Source organism: Pseudophryne corroboree, chromosome 3 (genome assembly GCF_028390025.1).
Source record: "Pseudophryne corroboree isolate aPseCor3 chromosome 3, aPseCor3.hap2, whole genome shotgun sequence".
Classification (NCBI taxonomy): domain Eukaryota; kingdom Metazoa; phylum Chordata; class Amphibia; order Anura; family Myobatrachidae; genus Pseudophryne; species Pseudophryne corroboree.
In genome coordinates, this window is record NC_086446.1 from 646,269,918 (window position 1) to 646,296,416 (window position 26,499).

General features: G+C 45.0%; 1 protein-coding gene across 3 annotated transcripts in view; it reads right to left on the reverse strand.

Annotated features, from left to right (window-relative positions):
• Positions 1-26,499, reverse strand: part of SLC16A9 (solute carrier family 16 member 9) — an 84,338-nt gene that overhangs the window by 4,430 nt on the left and 53,409 nt on the right. For all 3 annotated transcript variants that reach the window (XM_063961763.1, XM_063961764.1, XM_063961762.1), the window contains 3 exons: positions 15,235-15,378; positions 14,073-14,168; positions 1,820-2,716 (listed from right to left, as the gene is read on the reverse strand). In XM_063961763.1, coding sequence (XP_063817833.1) covers positions 1,820-2,716; positions 14,073-14,168; positions 15,235-15,378 — 1,137 coding nt within the window. The remainder of the gene's footprint in view (positions 1-1,819; positions 2,717-14,072; positions 14,169-15,234; positions 15,379-26,499) is intronic.

A 26,499-nucleotide genomic window follows, 5' to 3' on the forward strand; every position in this document is an offset into this window, starting at 1 on the left:
GGGCAGAAGTGGACAAGAGTAAACTGAGTGTAGAAGGATGACGTATTTAACTTAGACGTGGACACATCCTGTTACAGAGCTGTATCTGTTTCTGGTTCTATAGAGTTGCTACAAAGCCAGATGATGATCAGGAGCAGCATCAGAAGAACTATCTAGCTGCTTCTGATTGGCTGATTCCATATTTCCCTCTAGAGCTAATTGTAATTAATTAATCAATCGCAGTCACACAGTTATACCATCCGGAGATAAAATGAATGAAGACAATGACATATGGATGCTCAGCTAAAAATAATAACTCAGATGCTTGCTTAAAAGGTGCCGCACTTCACTTGCTATTTAAAGAGGAAAAAAAAATATATGTGGGATTTCTGTTATCAGATATTTGAACTATCCCCCCCCCCCCCACCCCACCCCTTTATGTAGAAGAATATAGCAGATAGTTGGGAATATAAGACCTGTAATAAATTGATGGAAATTTTGAAAATAGCTATTGTTTGTCCCCATGTCCCTCTTTTTCCCGTCCCTCCTTCTTCTTGTTTTACATATTCTGCATAATACCCAGAGCAACTAAGCCAGCTGCAGTGAGCAGTAAGGCAGAAAAGGACAGAGATCTGTAATAGAAAATTAATGATAATAAGGGTCTATTAAACTAGTTTTTGGACCCCAGCCTTTTTCCTATCTCTTCCCCAACCTTCCCATCTCTCTCCCCCTATTCCTCCTGTCTCTCCCAATTGTTGCCCCCTTCCTCCCATCTCCCCCTATTTTGATCCTATTCCTATAAGTCTCCCCATATATCTCCCCTATTCCTGCTGTCTTCCTCTAATCCTCCTATCTCCCCCTATTCCTCCTGTCTCCCTGTATTCCTTCCCCTTTCCCTTTTTTACTACTGTTTCTATGGTTATCTTACCTCACTATTGCTTTCATTTCCCTCTCCTTTCATTCTTTTCTTTCCCCTCCTCCTGTTTCCTATAGTCTCCTTCTCTCACTGCGGCTGCAGAGGGTAGTGGGTGTGCACATGGTGGCGCTATCTGTTGTAACTGGCATTGCTAGCTTTTCCTGATTTTTTTTCTGTATTGCTCCACCTTTTCCATGTTTGTCCCCCTTTTCCCTATCTTTCTCTTTTTACTCTGCTGTTTTGCCTATCTCTTCCCCAATCTCTCTTTCCTCTTTCTCTTCTCCCACCTAGGTCTCTCTCCCATTCTTTTCTGTCTTTGCCCTTTAGTTTTCCAATATAGCGTGTAGGACGATATATTGATCCAGTTCCATATCGATATTAATGGGCTTTGGGGCATGGGGGGAGCAGTTCTCTGTATTTTGTGGTGCTCCAGTCAGAGTTACAAGGGCAACTGGAGGAGAAGAGGGTGCTGGTGGGGCTCCCTATGCTTACAAGTGGGAGGGACAAAGGGCAGACTCTCTATGCTATGTTCCAGACAAACAGGCACGGCTGCAGATAGAGAGGAGCTGATTAACAGGGGTGGACAGCAGTTCAGGAGGGCAGGGCTAGATTAACAATGGAGCAGATGGGACTACAGCTCCAGGCCTCCACATAAAAATAGGGCCTTCATTATGCCAGCAAGATGATGAACAGCCGTCCCGCTGGCCACATGGTTGATCATAAATATTAATATTGTATTTCTGTTTTCCTCAAAAAAGATGCAATTTTCTTACTTTTACGTATTTAGGTAGATGACCTACAGAGAGATCATCACATCTATCTTATTGTCCTCTGACTTTTATTACCTTGATTCACAGTATCCTCATTCACCAAAATATGTGTATGTGTGACGAGAAAAGCAAACAAGTTAATTTTATATCTTACCAACTATAGGAGGTCCGAGGCAGTTTCCAGCACCAGCAAAGAACATCAGTATCCCATAGGCATGAGTGAGTTTATCCAGACCAACAATGTCTGTTGTTACATACGGGAATATTGACCAGTTCCCAGTAAAAAATCCTATTGCCCCAGCAATAATAGCCAAGGTGGTATACGTTTTGGCAAAAGGAACTGCAAATACTGCCAAACCTGTTGCTATTAGAGTAAAGACATACAGATACAACGTGTTAATCCACTTAAAATCAGCCATGATACCTAGGACAAGCTTCCCGACGGCCATCATAATACCAGTGATGGATACTAGAGGTACCACCATGATCTCTTTATCAATATTAGCACTTTTGGCAACATCTTCCATGAGAAAACCGGGTGGAAACCCCCCAATGTCAAAGAGCAAAATGTTAATGAATAGGGCAGTGAATACTTTATTTTTGAACAGGCCCAAAGTATCTTCCCAGTAATCCAAGTAACCATAGAATTTGTTTTTAACAAGCTGTTTGCATTTCCGTTTCTCTACAACTGTGTTATTACTATTGTCCTTTACAATCTCACACTGAGTCCTAGATTCTCTTTTACTGAGATTATTTTCCTGCAAGCAAAAGTCCCCGTTTGATTCATGGAGTTTTTCCTTTTCAAACATCCCAGTGTCTTCTTCATTGTTCTGTTCTGGTTTATGGTAGATGAGGTAGGTATCTGGGACTTTTTCCGTGCTTGGCTTTTCAAGTGTAGTGCTAGGCAACTGAGCCAAGGGCCTCATCAGAATACCACATGCCAGTATGTTTAACGATAGTGCCCCAACAATTAGCAAACACCCATCTAGTCCATAAAGGGCTATCAGCTCCTTCTGCAGACTCGCATATATAAAGGTACCAACGCTGGAACCTGGAAAATACAGATAAAAATGTTTATTGGAATATAATATACCCACTCATCCTATATTGGAGCCAAGACCCTAAAAGCATGCAGTTCCCAGATTTTGCACTTGGACAACATTGGATCAGGGTCTACTCTGCGCTTGTCTGATAGATACCAATGCAAATATGAACAGAAGCCTCAAATAGGTGCTTAAGAAAGAGTATTGAGCTTTCAGGTATAGCAGAGGTTCTCAAACGTGGTTCTCAAGGCACCCCAACGGTCTAGGTTTTAGATAAATCCATGGATCAGCACAGAGGGTTTAAATCAAATTGACTGAGGTGACCTGTGGCCAAGCATGGATAAACTTAAAATCTGGATCGTTGGGGTGCCTTGAGAACTGTGACTGAGAACCTTTCAGGTATAGGAATATTATCATTCTCCTCATTGATGGGAATGGAAGCATGCACAGTAAACAACAATGCCATAGGTGATTGCGCCTCTCTTTGAGTTCTTTAAAAGGTATATTCACCTACTATTACTGTTTTGCCTATATTTAAATGTAACACTTTGCTGACTTTCTTCCCCTTCCCTCAATTGCTAGACCCATGACCCCGTTTAAGTCTGTGTGCTTCTGTAGTCTGCTTTTAAAGGGTATTATATCTGTTCTTTATAACCTATTGCTCCATGTTAATTTACCGGTCACTCCGGGTCATGAGCTTCAGTGGGGAAGGGATCTGGGGAGTCCATCTGATGCTGACACTTAGGGGTATATTTACTTAAGTATGGGTTTTTAGAAGTGGAAATGTTGCCCATAGCAACCAATCAGATTCTACCGATTATTTTCTAGAAGGTGCTAGATAAATAAGTAGAATCTGATTGGTACGCAACATCTCCACTTCTAAAAATATGCACCGTAGTAAATATAACCCACAGTCGGTGCTGCGAGAGAGAGTCTCTAAGGCTTCTATCTCCTCCTTGGTTAAAGAGAATGCTTATAATATCTACTATAGATGATATCTAATACCCACCCTTCTATGTAAAATGTATAACTCCTGCCTCAGAGTAGAGTTCATTTTACACTATGTCACAGTATGAAGGGGGGGGGGGGGGGGCGTGGCCACGGCAGCAAGGGAGTGAGACACGTTTGTCTGGAGCTCCCCAGTACCTTTATCCTGCAGCCCATTCTGCGTTGTGTCCAGGCTCCTGTCCGGGCCACGTCAGTAACCTGTGATCCTGTGCCACTGCTGGTGTGCTGAGAGGCCGCTGTGTCCCTCCTGTCTGGTGGCGCAGCTGAGCTCCGTAATTGCGGCCTGTGCACTCCGGGAACCTCTGTGGCGGTAGCGGTCTTCCAGTTGCACGCCCTCCGCCTGCCCGGCTCCCGCTTCAGAGGCTCAGTCTGCACTCCCCTGCCTCCTTAGTGCGCGGTTGGCCCTCTGTGCTGGAGGGTTACCGCGCTGACTACTCCCTGCGCTTGGTCTGTGAGGAGAGGTCGAGGCCTGTGTGTCCGTCGGCCATCTTGTGAGAGTGTGCTTCTCCCTGATTACACATCCAGTCTGCAGCCCTGTTGTAACTTTCCTGGGGGTATGGAGACCTTGGCAGCCCCTTTCAGGTACTGTGCTCTGCAATATTGGTGGATGCTGTTTCTGCCTCTGTCCAGGCTCATCTGCTATTATATACTATTTCCTGCCATTGCTGGACTGGTGGTCTGTTGCCCTGATTGACACCTCATATTACTGGGCCTTCTTTTGGGTACACCTGCTTTATTGCCCTAGAATTTACCTGTGTCAGTCTGCACTCCCCTGCCTCCTTAGTGCGCGGTTGGCCCTCTGTGCTGGAGGGTTACCGCGCTGACTACTCCCTGCGCTTGGTCTGTGAGGAGAGGTCGAGGCCTGTGTGTCCGTCGGCCATCTTGTGAGAGTGTGCTTCTCCCTGATTACACATCCAGTCTGCAGCCCTGTTGTAACTTTCCTGGGGGTATGGAGACCTTGGCAGCCCCTTTCAGGTACTGTGCTCTGCAATATTGGTGGATGCTGTTTCTGCCTCTGTCCAGGCTCATCTGCTATTATATACTATTTCCTGCCATTGCTGGACTGGTGGTCTGTTGCCCTGATTGACACCTCATATTACTGGGCCTTCTTTTGGGTACACCTGCTTTATTGCCCTAGAATTTACCTGTGTCTCTCTGCTTTTGCTTGGCTCACTTTTTTGCACTATAGTGAAAGAAGGCTCTGCTGCGGCCAAGCTGGAGAAGTTTGCCAGACAATCTGCATCTCAGGCTCCTGCCTCCCTGCCCATGCCTGATAAGTCTGCTCATCTGACCCTTCTTCTGCGGCGGGCCCCAGCTCCCCACCTCCGCCGTCTATTGAACAGGTGCTTGAGGCTATTGCAGGCAGTGAAAAGCGTCTGACTGACAAAATGGAGAAAGTGCAGTGTGATCTATCCTTACTGCGGCAGGATGTGCAACAAGTTGGGGAGGCCGAGGCCCGTCTCTCCACGTTGGAAGATGTGAGTGGCCCTCTGAAACAAAATGTTTCCTCCTTGTCTCAGCAAGTTTCCTCTATCCAAACTAAGCTATTGGACATGGAGGGGCGTCTGCGTAGGAATAATGTCCGTTTCATTGGCCTGCCGGAGAAAGAAGAGGGTTCACACCCTGAGGAATTTCTGGAGACCTGGCTTAAAGAATTGTATGGCGCAGCCTCCTTCACTCCTCAATTTGCAGTTGACCGTGCTCACAGGATCCCTTTCTGGCTTTTACCCCCTGGAGCGCAAAGTTTTTGCTTTATAAGGACAGAGACGCAGTCCTTCGCCTTGGGCATACTCAGGGCCCACTCACCAGGAATGGTGTGCAGATATCTGCTTTTCCTGATTTTGCAGCAGATGTCCAAAAACACAGGGCTCAATTCATGCCTATCAAGGGACGCCTTCGAGACCTTAACCTCTCTTACTGCATGCTGTTTCCTTCCAGGCTTTGAGTGGTGGCAGAGGGGGAATCTAAGTTCTTTAATACTCCTCGGCGGGCAGCTGCTTGGCTTGACTGCTATGCACCGGGTGGCCGACAAATGGCTCCGGACTGAATTCTTTTGTCGCATAATTGGTGTTCTGTCCTGGATCTATACATATTGATCTGGGGAGCCACCGTGCGTTGGTGGTGTTAGAGTTCTTGTTTCACTATTTTCAGATATACGTTGAATGTTTACTGCTTGCTGTGATTGTTTAGCGTATACTTTATTTTGAATTTTGGGTTCGGTTTAGGGAGTGAAGTATGCCATTAATCGGGGAGGTATACGGGGTGGGGGCCAGTTGGGTTTTGGGTTTGTTTTTGTTTTTTTACTGTTGTTTTTTTGCTGACTCCATGTTTGTGCACCGCAGCTGTCTGTTTGTCCTGTATTATGATGGGCAGTATGCGTGTGCTCTTCCTCATACTTTTTTATTTTTCTCAGTTATTGCTATCCTTAACCTGTATTTTGCCCTGTGTGTTTTATGTCTGCTCTACAATTTTTAGCATGGAATGTCCGGGGACTCAATGATAGAGTGAAGCGCTCCCTAGTCCTCAAAATGGTTAAGAAGTATGACCCGGACATCGCCTGCCTTAGTGAAACACATTTAGAGGGTAGCAGACTGTTATCATTTCGCGACCATGGGTGGGTGGGCGTACCACGCCTCGCATTCATCTTTCTCAAGGGGTGTCTCTGTTTTGATTAAAAAGACGGTACAATTAGAATTACTATCCCTGCAGATGGATCCCCAAGGTATATTTGTCTTTATAGGCTGTAAACTGTACTTGCAACAGACTTTATATTAGCTAGTTACATCCCCCCCCCCCCTTTCTCGTATGATGTTTTACAAAAGGCAGCCATTTTTTGTAGCTACACCCGTTATCGGGTGTAGTATGGCTGACCGGCGGACAGGAGACCGCCGGTCAGCATACCAACGCCGGTATCCTGGCAGCATACCGACGCCGGGTTTCCGGAGGGGAGGGGCGAGTGCAGCAAGACCCTTGCGGGCTCGCTGCGCTCACCACGCTGCGGGCTCGGTGGCGACCTGCGGTCGCCATGGGTTCTATTCCCACTCTATGGGTGTCCATCCACAGAGTGGAAATAGTCCCTGTTGGTCGGCATGACGACCATCGGGATAGAGAAGGGTTGGGATGCTGGAGGAGGTCATGTGACTGTCGGTCTCCCAACTGCCGGTCACATGAATACCACCCCCGTTATCTGCTTGGGTGACTTTAATAACCGCTTAGACATTTCCCTTGATAAATGGAGATTACCTACTTCCCCTGTGACTGGCAGTGGCCCCTCGTAATTTGCAGGTTATGTCGACAGTTTAGGCTGGGTGGATGCATGGAGGACTCGTAATCCGTTGTTACAACAGTTTTCTTGTTTTTCTAGGAAGCATGGCTCTTTCTCCAGAATCGACCTGGACTTGTATCACCTTCGGTTCTTCCCAGAATGATAAAGGGGTCATTCTTACTGGAAACTACATCCGTCTTCGTTGGCTCAGATTGGTGTTAATGTTGAGTTGATGGGACAGTGTGAGGGATATTTTAATATCAACCTTGGTTCTGCCCACATGGCAGTTGTTTGGGATTCATTTAAAGCCTTTTTACGAGGCACATATTTTAGAAGTATAGCTCTCATTAAATCATCCCGACGGCGCACTGAGAAAGACTTAGAGTCTGACTTTCGGGATTTGGAGATACAGTACCTGAGAGATGGTTTTCCCATTACCAACACTCACCGGCAGATGGCTCAATCAGCTTGGTTGGCCCACCTGGCAGATAAAAATTCCCGAAGCCTTACGTTCCGTGCCAATTCCTTATATATGCATGCTGACAGGCCTGATAGCCTATTGGCCCATTTAATTCATTATGATCGCCCGGGGACTGTTGTCACGCAATTGATTGACCCTGCTGGTATTACTGTTGCTACAACACCTGATATTGCACAAGTGTTTTGGTCTTTTTACAAGGAGGTATATAGATCTAGGTTGTGTTATTAACCAGGAGCTGTGCCGATATCTGGCGACAGTTCCTCTTCCTAAATTGTCAGCTGATGCGTGTGCTTCCCTGGCTGTTACTATCACTACTGAGGAGATTTCTACTGCCATCAGAGCTTTCCCTGATGGTAAGGCTCCAGGTAGCGATGGACTTCCCATTGAGTTATATAAACAATATATAGATACATTTGCCCCAAAATGTTCTGCATTATATTCAAAGTTCTTTGCAACAAATAGACTTCCTGTTTCTATAGCACAGGCCGTCATAATTGTACTCCCAAAGCCTGGAAAAGACCCCACATATCCAGATTCCTATAGGCCAATTTCCCTTATTCTTACAGACACCAAGATTCTGGCAAATGTCTTAGCTATCAGACTTAATACAGTTATATCTGCCATTATACATCCGGACCAGTCTGGTTTTATGCCTGGCATGTCTACCTCCATTAATTTACGCCGTATGTATACCTTGCTTCAGTCCCCCCATGTGTACCCTTCTGACTCGGTCTTGGTCTCTCTGGATGCGGCCAAGGCCTTCGATAGAGTGGAGTGTCCGTATCTGTGGGAGATTATGAGAGCCATGGGTTTTGGTCCTAAGTATATTCAGTGGATTCAATTTTTGTATCAACAACCTTGTGCCAGGATCTCGGTGAATGGGTATGTCTCACCTCCCTTTACACTGTCCCGTGGCACCAGACAGGGGTGTCCTCTTTCTCCCGCGTTGTTTGTATTGGCCATTGAGCCACTTGCATGTATACTCTGTTCTCACCAGGATATAGTGGGATTGAGCACAGGTCCCAGAACTGACAAGGTGGCTCTCTATTCAGACGATCTCCTTCTATTCTTGCATGACTACGTGCTTTCTATGCAGGGCCGTAACTACATGTGTGCCAGGTGTGGCTGGCACACAGCGCAGTCGCCCTGAGGACGCAACTGCCCACATCCCCATTCAGGGGCCCCAAAGTCTGCGACATTGTAATGAGTCAGACTGACTCATTACAAGCCACCTCTGTGCTGCCTCCGGAGCGAGCAATGAAAGGGGAGGTACCGTAATGTATGATGGACGTGTGCTCGGATCCTGACCCCCGTTGCCCAGCTCCCGACCCACACTCCGGCTGTCAGCTCACCCCTCCTGACCCCCGCTGCCCGGCTCCCACCTCCCGCACGCAGAGACTGGCTGCCCGGATCCCACTTCCTAATCCCCGCTGCCCGGCTCCCGCCTCCCACATGCAGAGACAGGTGCCCGGCTCCCTCAGGTGCACGGATCGAGCTCCCGTACGCAGAGGCAGGTCCTTTCAGCAGTGGCAGCGGTGGCTGCATGAGGAGGTGGGCAGAGAGGGGACTGACAGGGGAGAAGACCGGGGTGGAGAGAGAGTATATATACATAGTTATGTGGCTGGGTGTGTATATGAGTATATGAGGCTGTGTGTGTATATGTGGCTTGGTGTGTGTGTGTGTGTGTGTGTGTGTGTGTGTGTGTGTGTGTATATGTGGCTGTGCGCACTGTGCATGTATGTATATATGTGGTTGTGTGTATATATGGGCATCTGTGTACGGGCATCTGGTATGTACTTACACCCCTGGCCTGCCGTAATGTGTAAAAGGTGGACTCTGTCTGCCGTAATGTTTAAAAAGTGGTCTCTGCCTGCCGTAATGTGTAAAAAGGGGGACTCTGCTGTAATGTGTAAAAAGGGGGACTGTCTGCCGTAATGTGTAAAAAGGGGACGCTGTCTGCCGTAATGTGTAAAAGGTGGACGCTGTCTGCCGTAATGTGTAAAAGTGGGCCTAGTGTAGTGGGCGCTACTGTGCAGCGTAATTTGAATAATGGAGACTACTGTGCACCGTAATATGAATTGGTATTATTATGTGGCCACACCCCTTCCCCATGAAGCCACGCCCCTATATTTTTGATGCGCGCCCACGGCATGCACTGCCTCTATTTTATATAAAGGGGGGGCGCCTATCCCGTTTCTTGCACACAGCGCTAATATGTCTAGTTACGGCACTGTTTCTATGTCCTTGGTTTTGCAAGTTATTAATAATTTTGGTAACTACTCGGGTCTCTGCATAAACTGGAATAAGTCTTATATTATGCCTGTGGTGGGTCCTCCTCCCGATGTCCCGAAGGTTTCCTTACCTTTGTGCTGGACTACTCAATTTAAATACCTGGGTATTCAGGTTACGAATAACCCTTCTGAGTTTGTCCCTTTGAATTTACATCCCTTAATGCAGTATATTATTCATAAGACTAAGGTTTGGTGCAAACTCCCTTTGATGGTAACCGGTAGGGTCAATGTAGTCAAAATAATATTGTTACCCAAAATTTTGTTTATTATTTTACAGTCCCCGGTGTATGTATTTCCTTCCTTTTTTATGAAATTGGGCAGTGTGCTCTCCTCCTTGGTATGGACCAATAAATGGCCTATAATTCAATTGCCTACTCTCACTAGGTCCAGACTGGATGGGGGATTGGCACTCCCCAACTTTCAATTGTACTATTATGCTGCTCAAATGTCGCATATACGAACTTGGTTGATGTTGATGTTTGCGCTCTGCATTATGTGTTTATCCACTGTTATTACCCTGAGCTCACTCCACTGCAGGTTTTACTGAGTGGGACTATGTCTACATATTCTCCTCCTATTGTTTTCCAATCTGTTAAAATCTGGCACTCACTCCGTAAATTGGCTAGGTTTGCAGATTTGGATCCAGATACCCCCTTTTGGCATTCCCGATGGCTTCCTGAGTTGAACTCTTTTGATGGTTGGACGGCGTGGGCCCCTAGGGCTGTCATATCCCTATCTCAGGTGTTCTGTAATGGTGTATTAAAATCATTTCAACAACTTAAAGAGGAGTTTAACCTGCCTAATTCCTTTTTTTATAGGTACCTCCAACTCAGGCATGCACTCCAAACGCAATTTAGGGACTCCCCGCCCTCAATTAGTGTGTTTCCTACTAAGACCTTTCTCCTCAGCCTTGGGCGTACTGAGACTGTCTCTTTGGCTCATTCCTTTCTTCTTGCTCAGTTTCACATTGATCCTCTCTCCCGTCTCTGAGTGAGCTGGGAGACTGACTTGGGTCTTCTGGACGATGAAGAGTGGGATATCGCTAGAGAATACCCTTGTACAGCTACAACGTCTCTCATATTTCATCAGATTCAGTTTTATATTCTTCACAGGACCTATATGACCCCTGTGAGACTGAGCAGTATTGGAGTTGGTCACTCCACGCCATGCTCTAAATGTAATACTCTCCAGGGAACTTTTTGGATTTTAGTTTGGGACTGTAGCATACTTAATTCTGGACAGGGGTCAGGTCGATTCTGGAAGATACGGGTATCCCTTCAGTGGTACTTACTCCGAAGTTATGTGTCCTTGGCACGGGTGTCTCTGACTCCCTCTCTAAATGGGAGGAATGATATCTATATAATATGTGTGCCTTAGCAAACGTGTGTATTGCCAGGAAGTGGATGGCGCATACTGGACCCACATTATCCTCCTTTAAAACACTGGTTAACGATACTGTATTTAAGGAACGCTATGTTTATATGCAAAATAATGCGTGTACTCGTTATGGGAAAATTTGGTCTTTTTGGCTTGAATCTACACATTCTGCACCGGATTTTCCTCCGTAATTTTAATTTTCCGTTGTATGGGGGTACTAACTACTGTTGTGCGACGTTATGGACGGTCTAGAGCAGGGCTGGCCAAACCAGTCCTCGAGATCTACCAACAGTTCGCATTTTCCAGACCACCTAGCTAGTGCACAGGTGTAGTCATTACTAATGAAGATGTGCTGCATTCATTCCTAACTGACAATACTACAGATCTCCAGGAGGCCTGAAAAACATGAACTGTTGGTAGATCTCGAGGACCGGTTTGGCCAGCCCTGCTCTAGAGCATTGCGGTGCACTTGGGGTTTAAGTCAGCATGTTGGCTTTTGTTTTTCTTTTTTTACTTTGGTTTTATTGCCTGTTTAGGTAAGTTGTAAAAATGAAAAATTGTATTGAGGAGGATATGAGTATGCAAGTACAATATTTTATTCTTTACTGGAATTGATTCTCTATATGATATACGTTGTCACCTGTTATTTGCCAATGTGTATCTTTGCATCAGATTGTCTTCTTTGCATTGTCATTTCGTGCATGTACTGCCTTCTCTTCAATAAAAATTTTTATTTAAAAAAGTATTATGAAGGATGACCTTTACTCGTACTTGCCATCATAGCATACACATCATCTTCTCTGGGAAATTCCAATAGGAATGGCCAAATGGGACATTCAGGAGGGGATGATTCAAACTGTATGTTCAAGTAAGGAGTGATGATGTGATTCAGGTAATTAAGGCTGATCCCTCCACCTACTGCACATACTGCACAGTACAGTATTTACCAATTCAGGGAACTAAATGCAAATAAGGTGATATCTTTTTATACTTTTTTTTTGGTGGGGGAAGGGGGGGGTATTTATAAAAGCTTGGAGAGAGATAAAGTGGAAAAATACAAGCATCAATCAATCAATCAATCAATCAGCTCCTGTCATTTTTCAAATATAGCATGTAAAATGAGAGTTAGAAGCTGATTGGTTAGTGGCTTTATGGACACTATTTGCTACAATCTGCAAGTCAAATGTGGTTGTGGTGTGATATTTATGCCTAAATGTCACTTAAATGTATCAAAAATCACTGACAGGGCCAGAGCTTGCGAGAAAGCTCGGTCCCTGCAAATCCACTCCGCACACTTCTCACAGTGTTTTTTAGGAAAAAATAAAGTGGGAATGTGTCTGCACATGCGCCCCACCGCTGCTGCTGCCTTTCTTCCCCAGCCCTCTGGTACTGCAGTCTGGCTTCTTGCTTCCCCGTGCTCCAACTGAGCCTGCCCTGGACTCCCTGCTGCTGCCCGGCTCTGCTGACACCCCCCGCCGCTGCTGCTCCCTCTTCTTCCTCTGCCTTGGCCCCCAATCTACTGCCCAGCTCACATTCTCCACTGTCCCTGTTGCCCTCTCCACTCTGCCACCACTGACTCCCATCTGTCACTCCATCTACTCTAGCCCTGTGGCTGCTGCCCTAGCCCACCTGCCCCTGGTGTCAAAAATAAGAAAATAATACTTACCTGTACCGGGGCTGAGCGGTGGTCTCCTTTCTCTGACCGGCGGATCAGCTGAGATGCAGGAAGGCGCTGGATGGTACTTTCTGCAACTCAGCTGACAGCAGTCATCAGCTGATCCGCCTATCAGAGGAGGTCACCATTTCAGGTAAGCGTTTTTTTTAAACTATGGTTTTTTTTTTTTTACAGTAGGCAGCTTGTGGTCTATTTAGACCACAAAGCTGATTACAGGGGCCGGCTGCCGGCTCTGGTCTGACTGTCTGATAATAGCAGGAGCTTGCAAGTTAGAATTTTGTTCAATATTCAGCAGAATGTTTTGTACAGACATTTGGTAATGCTGGTCATACAAACTACAATTATCTGGCTGATCCTCCCAATATAATGATTGGCCAGGCATGCCGGATCGTCCAGCATGTCCCACCGATTAGATATTTTCAAGGTGTCCGGTTGGCCGCATCGGGCAGTGTATGCCCTACCGCAGCCGACCGATGGACATTCTCCTGTTCCTTCACATGGGAAGGAGCAGGAAAATGTCTCATCTCTGGGGGCAGGGCACTGATGTCACGTGACATACACTGTAACATATCTCTTTTTTGGAATCCTGCGACCTGGAGTATCAGCAGTTTTTTCACTGATAAAGTTTTTTACTGAGAAATTTAGAAAGAAATATTAAGTATTTGTGTTTATACAGTATGTCGTGCTTAGGTTCAATTGTGTGGTATGTTTGTTCACATATCTTATGATTGACAGCTACCAGCACTGGTTTTGCCTATTACAATGACCAGGAATAATTTGAATTGGTCCTGGACCACCAAACCGAGGCACCGCTACAAGTGTCCTGAGGCACCCCAGGGTTCCTAGGAAAACACAGTTTGAGAACCACTGGCATATATAAATGAAGAAACTTGGCATAGTCTGACAGGTTTGTCTCCCTTAAGGACGGGTGCATCTCTTTTATCACACTGTAACAAGTTAAACTCGTCTTCGCCCTATTTCCAGCAGTTAACTGATAATTATTGTCACAAATGTATCAATCAGTTACATTTTGTCTATAACATAACTAAAATTAAATCAACCACAGAAGACACTTGATAGCAGATATATCATAGCAGTAATGCCACCTATGTGGCTCTGTCCTAGGTGTCTGTATGAATACATGAAATGCTTAGGAAACGTCATCTGCTATTAATATTATTAATCAATCAGTTCAAAAACAGTCACATTTCTGTCATAAAAGAGCAGCGGAGACGGTGTAGTTGGAATACGTCCACATTTGTACTACCTGTTGAGACGATACCAAGTGCGAGCCCTCTACGTTTTTCAAAGTACTGGCAGGTGATGGTAACCGTGGCTGTGTACAGTAAGCCGCATCCAAACCCTAATGACGGAAACAGTAACATAAGTTGTATGAAAAGTTTGTAAGTGCAGCAATAATAAAGGGGATAATCGAAGCCTGGCACGCCATGCAGCAAGCCATGTTGCAGCATGCTACATCGCAGCAAAGATGAGCATGGCTACATCTGTATAAACAGAACTAATATACTATGAAACTAGAAATGTGTCACGTGTACTTGAGCAAAGCAACAAATGCAGCAATCTGTAGTCTGCAAACCTTTTAAAAATATCAACTTTTTGTTGCAACAATATTCAGAATTAGTTCACCCTGGTAACCAAGTGATTTCCGTCTTGCTGCATCCAACCCATAAAATCTGTTTTTCAAGACTTTACTAATGGGTGTAGTTCCAAAGGTCGACAGTAAAAAGGTCGACAGTGTCTAGGTCGACCCCAAATGGTCAACATGTGAAAAAGGTTGACACAATCAAAAGGTTGACATGGAAATGGTCGACGCATGACAAGGTTGACAAAAGTGTTTTGTGTGCTTTGGGTGTCAAATTGTAAGTTTCAGCAGATAAAACCCTAATTGATATACCGTGTCCCCTCACACGAGCAAGGTGCCTCACTCTGCTGCCGCAGGGCTTGGTAGAGGTTAATGTTCTCATCGTAGTCCACGTGGATGGTAAAGTTTGAAAAAGTTGAAAAAAAAAGCAATTTAAAAAAAAAACTTGTGTAGATCATATGTTGTGTCAATCATTGTCATGGCGACCAATTGAACCTGTCGACCTTTTGATCATGTCAACCATATGCATGTTGACCATATGGTGTAGACCTATTGACTGTCGAACTATCATCTGGACACCGTATAAACAGCCCGGGTGTGCCCTATTCACAGGCACAGGCAATAGTTCCAGTGACCAGTGGGACACCTCAGATGATAAAAGATTACTTTTTGTGTGCATTAATAGACACACCTATGGACCTCGCAGGTCTTCCAAATATACATTATCTTAAAACACAATACACAGAGCTGCAAATGTCTCCTCATCTCCTGTCAAAAAAGGCCAAAGAAATTACAAACTTCTAAAAGTCCAAAATAAGTGACTTACCAACCATAAATCCATATGAGAAATAAAGGAAGTACAGGTTGGGTGCAAAGCTGCTCAGAATGAGTCCCCCAGCTATTAAGAAGCTGCTGAAGATGGTGACAGGGCGTGCGCCAAAGGAGGAGACACTCGCGCTACACAGGGGACCTGGAGAGGAAAAACATATAACTCACATTTGTCTTTTTAAAGGGAGGTTACAAACATTAACCTTTATCCACATAAATATTGACATAATGTAGGTATTGTACGCTTCTGAAAACAAGCTAGTTGTACAGTATGAACTCTGTGGTGTAACCTGCCCCTCTGTATGAGACAATCTTCCAACACCAGTCTATCTTATGATTACAGTGCTGGTCCTCTGACCACCGGCATCCTAACTGTTGGGATGCCAACTATATCCCGTCACACTCTTTCTTTCAGTACCTAACACTCTGTCTGGGGATTCCCAATTCTTTCTGTTCCCCTTTTCACATCATGACACTGCCCCAGTCACATGCAGCCCTGTCCTCACTATCATTTCACATGAGTGCATGCTGTAGGTCCAAGCCACAAGGTCACTTGAGCCGCTACAGGCTGCTCTATTCCAGGTCACCGAGTGCACAGACAAGCAGGAATACAGTGTAGTAACAAACAAGGTGATCCTTACATAGTAAAACATAAGGTACTATTAAAGTTTACTTTTCAAAAGTTTGTTTAGCAAGTGGGCGCTTCTCCTTCTCTCCCAAAGACTTCTTCTATCCTTACTGCTGGTAGATTGGCTTTACTCAACAGGCAAATCCCTCAAGAATATACACAATGCTTTTTAATTTGCAAACAAGGGCAGCAGAATTAGCATCACGATATAAAGTATATATCCAGGAGCAATTGTACAGATGGCCACAATGGTTGTTCCCCCTGGGAATGTAGCATGAACTGACATCACAATACTGACCAATTATAACACTGCCAGGGCTCATGATACAGATTTCAAATATGTGACAAACCAGAAATACACCCTGATATGTCTAGGGGCCATTTATTTAGCAGATTACTGTGTTTCATGAATGTCAAGACAATAGGTACTTTATATTACAGACAGTAGCCAAATGAAAAAAACAACAACAACAACATTTTGGGTAGAGAAACAATCTAATATGCTCAATGAAAAGGCGTTACACCAGTTACTCCTAGACTGCAAAGCTGTGTTATTTTATCTATTTTATTCATTCTGTGGTATGCTGTCTTTTGTACACTTTAGTATTGCTGCCATTGTAACATAGTTTCTGAGGTTGAAAAAAGAAAAATAATTTCCATCGAGTTCAGCCTGTTAATGGTCTCCTACACTGAAGTATTATTAAGACTAATTTTGACTGTGGTGAATGTTTAGCTGTAAACTAAAATACTCAGTTTTTTATTACTATAGTACATGATTTACCCACCATAACCCTGTATATCATTATCCATTAGGAATTTATCAAGCCCATTCTTAAAAGTAATGACCGAGTCCGCCATTACTACTCTCTCAGGCAGGGAATTCCAAATACGTATTGTCTGTACTGTGAAGAAACCTTTTTGTCTCAGTGAGCGAAATCTCCTCTCCTCTAACCTAAGCGGGTGTCCACAATTCACTGCTTAATGCATGCTAATACCTTGTTTGCCTTTTTTGCTGCATTCCTACTTTGGGTACTACTGTTAAGTTTGATATCTATGTGAACACCTAAATCTTTTTCCAGTACAGAATACCCTCGTTTTTCCCCATTTAGTATGAAGGTAGTGTTCTTGTTCTTACTATCGAAGTGCATTACTTTACATTTGTCTATATTGAACCTCATTCTCCATTTTGAAGCCCATGCTTCCAGTTTAAATAAGTCGTTCTGAAGAGACTCAGCATCCTCTTCCGAATTTATAACATTACACAATTTGGTATCGTCTGCAAGAATTGACACTATGCTCTCTAGCATTGGCATTTCTATTATGGGTGCAATGTGTGCGGTGCACACGGCCCCTGGGTCCAGGGGGGGGCCCACACCGCACACATTGCACCCATATTTTAATACTCACCTCTCTCCGGAGTCCAGCGGCGGGCGCTGCAGCCAATGTTGTCGCACAAAAAATACCTTCCAAAATGGCCGTCGCCATGCGCAGTTTGAATTTTTTCTCCGGAACATGGTGAGTGCCATGTTTCCTGAGACCTACGCATGCGCAGTATGCTCCGGCACAGTGTCGGAGTCTACGGCGCCGTGGAGAGTAGGGGGCCCACCCGGAGTCTGCACACAGGCCCCCCCCTTGCTTAAGACACCCCTGCTCTCTAGCCTGCTTCTAGATCATGTATGAGAATGTTGAGCAATGGTAGTCCAAGTACAGACCCCTGTGGCACACCACTGAGTACCTCAGTCCATTTTGAAAAAGTTCCATTTACCACCACCCTTTTATCCAACCAATTACTAGCCCAAGTTCTCTTAACTTGTAGATTAGTCTCATGTGAGGTACTATATCGAAAGATTAGTCTAAAAAGATTATATCCACCTCTTTACCCTAATCTAGGTTTGCACTAACTGTTTCATAAAAGCCTATTAAGTTAGTTTGACATGATCTATCCTTCACAAATCCATTTTGGTTTCTATTAATAACCTTATTGGTTTCAAGGAACTCCTGTATTCTATCCCTTAAAATACCTTCCAGCACTTTTCCCCACTATAGATGTAAGACTTACTGGTCTATAATTACCCGGTTCAGATTTACTTCCCTTTTTAAATATTGGCACTACTTCTGCTAAACGCCAGTCTTTGGGAATCATCCCTGATGTAAGTGAGTCCATGAAAATCAAATATAGGGTTCTTGCTAATTCAGATTGTAGCTCCATGAGAACTCTTGGGTGAATTCCATCGGGACCAGGTGATTTATTAATCTTAATTTTTTTAATCTGTCACAGACTTCTTTCTCACTTAAATAAGCACTTTACAGTGGGACATTCTCATTGCTGACGTTATACATCAATTCCGCCATCTGGTCCTCTCTTGTGAATACTGATGAGAAAAACTTGTTTAATTATTCAGCTACGTCAATGTCGTCTTTGATTAGGACGTTGTAAATTATTGTTAGAGTTAATTCCAGTCACTGATCACATCTCTGTTTTACTCTACATATTATAAGCCTAGTCAGGCTGTATACTGTAGTTAGTGTTTTTGAGCCTGTTTGCTTCAAATGTGGGTTTGTTACAAGTGTCTCCCTGTGCTGTCCTTTGTACGGCACTGCGAAACACTTGTGGCGCCTTATAAATAAAATGTAATAATAATAAGTGTATATGTAATATGTATGCAGATTTATGTAGTATTGCTGTAACATTTACACAATCAAAACTTAAGGAGGGGGGGACTGTATTTGGGAAAACTGCTACTGAAGGAAAACACTCTGCTGTGAGTCTTAATTGGGTACACACTAGATGAAGTTTTGAATGATGTGGACAATAACGACAATATCGTTAACGATATTGCCTATTGTCTGTACATGCAGGTCAAGCTGATGATATAGTCAGAAACTGCATGTTTGGTGTTTGTGCAGGATGACGTCACTGAACTATATCGTAACTGTTTACAAATCATGATTGCCGCAACAGCATTTTTTATTATTACTATTATAGCTTATTTATAAGAGGCCAAAAAGGTCTGTACAATGGTTAGTAGTGCAAAAGTATGACATGCACAAAGAACTGCTTTTTCACAATAATTTTGTCATTATTTTTTTTGCGATTGCTGTTTGTGACCTCACATTCGCCGCTTACTTTCTGGTTTTAAACCATGGTCTAATAATAACCTTTCTACTTTTTCATTTGGGCTCTCAGTTCTCAACTACTACTTCTATAACCCCTGTAGAGCATTCTCCTTATTTACTACTATTACTCTACTGCTCTGCACCGTTTGATTTCGCTACTCTCTTCCATGTAAATCACATATCCTTATCATTTACCACACATTTGTCTAAACTCTTTTTACTTGTCTTCTCTTCCTCTCTCTCTTTCTCTCTTTCTTTCTCTCTTTCTCTCATTAACAGCTCAGCCCTTCCCTTCATTACTCATCACTACCAGGACTACACTAATTGCAACTATCCTCTAAGCTACACATTGTATCAACCTCCCTGTCCCTGGCTGACTTTATCAACCACCTTCTCCTGGCCAAGGATGACACTTAATCCAAGAAATTCATCCCGCTTACTTCCTCATGTGGTCTCCTAGTAGACATCATCTGTCACCCATCAGGATGGACCCACCCTGGACCTGATGTTTTCTGGTCGCGATGTTCATTTAAGATGCGACAGCATCGTAAATGCAGGACGGAGGTACTATGCACCTCCGCCTGCAATTGCATTGTTAAGGATTGTAATCACAAAGCTGCAGCAAACAGTTTTGCAATTGCTATCCTTGGTGAATTAGGCCCATTGTCAACAGTCATAATGCTGACATCACACTGTCAGCAGTGATTACGTTGACATTATTAAAATGTTGACATTGAACATGTCGGCATATGTAGAATGTTAACATGTTCAATGTCTAAATATGAGATTACATTTTGCATGGACTGACAACAGAGGGTTAGGATTAGGCTACAGGCAGTGGGTTAGGTTAGGATTAGGCTACGGGAGGTGGGTTAGAGTTAGGCTGCAGGAGTTGTAGCATAGGCGGTACTTATAATGGGTGCAAGGTGTTCGGTGTGAACAGGCCCCTGGGACCAGGGGTCCCCAAACACCCTGCATACAGAGTATTTATACACACCTTGTGCTGACAGATGGGTCCCTCAACTGTGCCTGAGGTTTTGATCTTGTGTGTGCATGTGCCACAATATCACAGGGAAGACGGGGCCGCGTAAGGGGTGTGAGGCCACTCTGCACATGGGCACCCTTTTATTGTTAATTTGCCCATCAGGGGAGAATAGGATTAGGCACTAGTGGGAAGGTCAGGTTTAGGGGGTAGGGTTAGGGGTTAGTCATACTCATCGCCAGAAGCTATCATCACCTGACCACTGGACCTGGAAGACACCGCTGAAATAACCAGACCCACTGGAACAGATAAGTCATTGCTAGACCACCTTGACATTTATGTTGACATTTCATCGGTGTGGACATGACTTAACGATAATATCTCATTATAAAACACTAAACTCATTGCAGCTCTAGATGAGGCATCTCCAGCCAGCACACATAGGGCCTAATTCAGACCTAATCGTAGATGTGCTAAATTTAGCACATCTATGATCAGCTTCCCTGACATGCGGGAGGACGCCCAGCACGGAGGTAGTCCACCCTGCATGCCAGGCACTGCCCCATCGCACAAGTACAAAAGCATCACACAGCAGTGATGCTTTTATACTTGAAGAGTAGCTCCCCACCAGTGCAGTTCCTGCCCGCTGGCAGGGAGCTACTCATCGCCGTGAGGGTCGCAGCAGCTGCGTGTGACATCACACAGCAGTCGTGGCTCGCCCCCCGCACGGTCCGGACACGCCTGCGTTGCCCGGACTGCGCCCCTAAAACGGCGGCCAAACATCGCCGGCCCGCCCCCTCCCGCCCAGCAAATGCCTCTGCCTGTCAATCAGGCGGAAGCAATCGCAGGACTGAGACGGCCGTTGGCTGTCTGGCATGCGCCAGCGCACTGCAGCGCATGTGCAGTTTAGACCCGATCAGTTCTGAATTAGGCCCATAGTCTCCATGGATCCAAATCCCAATCCTGGCACGCCAAGCAGATGTGCAACTTGCAAAATTGATCCCACACTGCAGAGTGCCAATGGAAATATTCTTGCCCCATAGCAGACCTTCTACTTTACAAATTGATCCTGATTTCGTACTCCACTAATTCAACCAGTCCCTGCTGTATCTTTTCCACAGTCAATTTGCTTTTCTGCAATTCCCACTACATTCTCCTTAATCCACTTACATCCCAACTATTCCATGCCTTTCCCCTCCATGCCTGCAGGAACCTAGCTGTTTCGCCTGTTTTTGTCCACTGGCACATCATCTTCCATCCTGAACATCCAGTCCTATTTCCTATTCTCAAGAAACCATTATTCAACCCTACTTTTCACTCCGGCTACCACCCCATTACTCAGGTCATTGTTTACCAGTTCCTGGAATTGTCAGCTAAGAAAATAAGTCTGGCCCTATGCCCAGCCTGAAATGGAGACTCATCAACACTCACATAGGTGGCGGTCTCTGTCTCTCACTCTCTCTCTCAGTAAAACTTTACATTGAGATGGTCCATCTCCTGCACTTCCGTTACACCCTCACAGGCACAGTTGAGCTATCCAGTGAGCCTGGCACTTCGAAGAGTAGGCTTCTCCTTGATGATGGCCAGTGTTGGACTGGGGCATAAAGGACCCACCATGGGGAATGTAGAGGTAGCGAACCCATGTCAGCAACTAGTACATGGTCCTGCTCTCCCAAATTACTGACCCACTAGTAGGGTAACAATGTATTATTTGAGTCCACAATTTAGGACCTGACACATAAGGGAGGAGGTGGGGCCACCAAGCAGTGGGGCCCACTTGAGTTTTTCCCTGTCCCTGGTTACAGTCTTTGTGAAGTGAGCTGGGGTCTGGGATTAGGATTGTTCCAGAACGGGACAGTATGCTGAAATTAAGATCTCCACCCAAAGTGGAATTATCTGCATTTGGAAGAAGGAGCTGGTTGATCGCTGCACCCTCCTACTCTGTCTTTACATTTACAATCTTCTATGCACGCCCTGCAGACCTGGTGCTGTCGTGTAAGATTCATAAACTGCCAATACTGATGGAGAATTTGAAATGTCACCATTGGCATATAGGATGAAGAAAAGAGGTCATTGGGATTATAATCTTTTACCAGACTTCTATTTAGGATAAGGCTGCCTAATGGGGAGACATTCCATTTGCGGTGAGTGGTGTGTCTAATGGATGCTATAATGGAAAGATGGGTGTGTAGTGAATTGGAGGCACTGTACTGGGGCATATTCTGAACTGGGATCACTGTAATTATCATAATGTGAACATGAGGGCAATGTCATGTTATATAATAAGAACTGGTGCACTGTAATGTGGCACAATATGAACTAGATGCACTATAGGATAGCATAATATGAACTGGAGGCACTGTAATGTGGCATAATCTTATCTTGGTTACTGTAATGAGGCATATTGGGGTATTCAATTATCCGCAAATTCGCAACAATTTTTTGCCCGCAATAGGGTGAAAATTGCCTCAAAAACAGCTTTTCGCGGGTATGCGCGCTCCCGTTTTTCGACCTATTCAATTTCAAACGGGTTTCACGTGAAAATTGTTGCAGTGAAAAGTGTAGGTGAGAATGGGGAAATCAGCCTGTACCCCAAAAAATGCTAAACTAACATAGGAAAACAGAAGAGAAGTGTATTAGAGATCGCATTAGAGAGTTTTTGGGGACTTAAATTGTGTGAAATGGCTGTTATATGCATTTTTTTTAAATGCAAAAAATTATAGAAAGCAAGTGTTTTTGTGCAAAATAAATGCTCTTATTAAATTTGGGGAACATGAAAATGGGTATAAGTATATATTTGGGTCATTTTAGGGTACTTTAAAAAAAATGGAAACAGACTGATTACTCCCACCATACCTCCCAACATGACCCTCTCCAAGAGGGACAGAACGCTCTGCTTCTGGACTTCCCTTTTACTGTATGATTACCAGTACCTGTGCTGAAACACCTTTCTTATCCATTAACCTGTTCAGCACAGGTGCCGGCAATCATACATTAAGAGGATAGTCCAGGAGCAGAACATATTGTCCCTCCTGGAGAGGGTCATGTTGGGAGGTATGCTCCCACCTGCAAGCCTAAAAATACCTGTCCCACTCATAAAGCACCCCAATATACCTGTCCCATACCTTGAACCCCAATTTCCATCACTTTGTACTTTTTCACCCCAAAAATTACATGTCATTATTGCATACTTGCCTACCTGACCCTCTCCATGAGGGAGAAAATGCTCTGTTCCTGGACTTTCCTGGTAATGTATAATTGCCATCACCTGTGGTGAGCTAGTTAATTGATAAGAAAGGTGTTTCACCACAGGTGATGGCAATCATACATTACCAGGAAAGTCCAGGAACAGAGCATTTTCTCCCTCATGGGGAGGGTCAGGTAGGCAAGTATGCATTATTGGGCAATTAAAAATAATTAAAAACGTCAACGTGCCTAATTAGTCATTAAGGGGGGTGTCCCAGGAGTTCTGTACCAGGGCCCTCATTCTGAGTTGTTCGCTCGTTGCCGAGTTTCGCTATATTGCGATTAGTCGCTTACTGCGCATGCGCAAGGTTCGCAGAGCGCATGCGCTTAGTTATTTTACACAAAAGTTAGGTATTTTACTCACGGCATAACGAGGCTTTTTCTTCGTTCTGCTGATCGTTGTGTGATTGACAGGAAGTGGGTGTTTCTGGGCGGAAACTGGCCGTTTTATGGGTGTGTGCGGAAAAACGCTGCCGTTTCTGGGAAAATTGCAGGAGTGGCTGGAGAAACGGGGGAGTGTCTGGGCGAACGCTGAGTGTGTTTGTGACGTCAAACCAGGAACGAAACTGACTGAACTGATCGCAGTGGCAGAGTAAGTCTCGAGCTACTCAGAAACTGCAAAGAAATTTCTATTCGCAATTATGCGAATCTTTCGTTCGCAATTCTGCAAAGCTAAGATTCACTCCCAGTAGGCGGCGGCTTAGTGTGTGCAATGCTGCTAAAAGCAGCTAGCGAGCGAACAACTCGGAATGAGGGCCCATGGGGGTAATTCTGAGTTGATCGCAGCAGGAACTTTGGCCCTCATTCCGAGTTGTTCGCTCGCTAGCTGCTTTTAGCAGCATTGCACATGCTCTGCAAACCTTGCGCATGCGCAGTAAGCGACTAATCGCAATATAGCGAAACTCGGCTACGAGCGAACAACTCGGAATGACGGCATTTGTTAGCAGTTGGGCAAAACCATGTGCACTGCAGGGGAGGCAGATATAACATGTGCAGAGAGAGTTAGATTTGGGTGGGGTGTGTTCAATCTGCAATCTAAATTGCAGTGTAAAAATAAAGCAGCCAGTATTTACCCTGCACAGAAACAAAATAACCCACCCAAATCTAACTCTCTCTGCACATGTTATATCTGCCTCCCCTGCAGTGCACATGGGCCCTCATTCCGAGTTGTTCGCTCGCTAGCTGCTTTTAGCAGCATTGCACACGCTAAGCCGCCGCCCTCTGGGAGTGTATCTTAGCATAGCAGAATTGCGAACAAAAGATTAGCAGAATTGCGAATAGAAATTTCTTAGCAGTTTCTGAGTAGCTCGAGACTTACTCCTACACTGCGATCAGTTCAGTTAGTTTCGTTCCTGGTTTGACGTCACAAACACACCCAGCGTTCGCCCAGACACTCCCCCGTTTCTCCAGCCACTCCCGCGTTTTTCCCAGAAACGCCAACGTTTTTTCGCACACTCCCAGAAAACGGGCAGTTTCCGCCCAGAAACACCCACTTCCTGTCAATCACAGTACGATCACCAGGACGATGAAAAAACCTTGTTATGCCGTGAGTAAAATACCTAACTTTTGTGTAAAATAACTAAGCGCATGCGCTCTGCGAACCTTGCGCATGCGCAGTAAGCGACTAATCGCAATATAGCAAAAATCGGCAACGAGCGAACAACTCGGAATGACCCCCATGGTTTTGCCCAACTGCTAACAAAGTTCCTGCTGTGATCAACTCAGAATTACCCCCCATGGGGGTAATTCCAAGTTGATCGCAGCAGGATTTTTTTTTAGCAGTTGGGCAAAACCATGTGCACTGCAGGGGAGGCAGATATAACATGTGCAGAGAGAGTTAGATTTGGGTGTGGTGTGTTCAATCTGCAATCTAATTTGCAGTGTAAAAATAAAGCAGCCAGTATTTACCCTGCACAGAAATAAAATAACCCACCCAAATCTAACTCTATCTGCACATGTTATGGTTTTGCCCAACTGCTAAAAAAAATCCTGCTGCGATCAACTTGGAATTACCCCCCCATATCCAAACATGTTTACCTTAAAATAGTGACTTTTCCCAACTTTTCACCTGCTCAGAGTAGGTGAAGTGAAATTTGTGAAAAAATTATCACCAATACATTTTCCTGGAAAAATGAATAGGATGTAATTGCGTTTCGTGGGAAAAGTCCGTTGTCGCTGCTAATTGAATATCCCAGATAATCTGAACAGAAGCACTGTAATGAGGCATACTATAAACTGGGGACACTGTAATGGCTCAGAATGAACTGGGGGGTGGTCTTCAGGTTGCCGACTGTCCGGATCCCGGCGCACAGTATACTGGCGCCGGAATCCCGACAGCCGGCATACCGACAGATTTTCTCCCTTGTAGGGGGGCCAACGACCCCCCTGGAGGGAGAATAAATACCGTGCCCGCAGCGTGGCGAGCGCAGCGAGCCCGCAAAGGGCTCATTTGCGCTTGCCACGCTGTCGGTATGCCGGTCGCCGGGAGCCCGCCCTCCGGCATACCATACTACACCCGAACTGGGAACTACAGTGTTGCATAATACTGTAGACATTACAGTATTGTATAAAACTCATAGGGGCAGTGCAGTGTGGCTAATATGAAATGGGGGCATTATAATAATATGACATAATATGTACTGGGGACACTCTGACTTGGATGAAATACAGTATATAGCATAATAGGTCCTGGCAGCACTACAGTGTGATGTATAGTGAACTGGGTTCACTACAATGTAGCATCAGAGGCGTAGCGTGGAGCCATAGCTCCCGGAGCAAGCTCACGTCATGGCGCCCCTTCCCCATATACACACAAACACATAGTTCCCAACAGGGAAGAAAGCATTGAACCCCACTGAGAGAAAAAAACACAATAGCCTCCACAGGGGGGAAAAGAATAGCACTCCCACAATGTCCCCTACAGGAATAAAAAAAAAAATCACCTATATACTGGTCTATGGCTGCAGTGCAATACTTATGAAAGTATTAAGTTGGGTGTTCGGTGAGGTGTGGTATGATATACCAGTAGACGGGATGCCGGCTGTTAGTATATCGATAGCGGCATCCCGCCTGCTGGTATATAGGCAGCAAGTTCACTTGCCATGCTTCGGGCCCGAGTGGGAATTACGGGTGGGTGTCGGGATTCCGACCAACAGTAAAATGTTGGCTGTCGAGATTCCGGCATCGGTCTCCTGATCGCCGGGATCCTGACAGCCGGCACTATAACTGCATCCCGTCTGATGAATGTGGGACACTGGAGCGGAAAAAAAATGATATCGCACCCGCTGTCT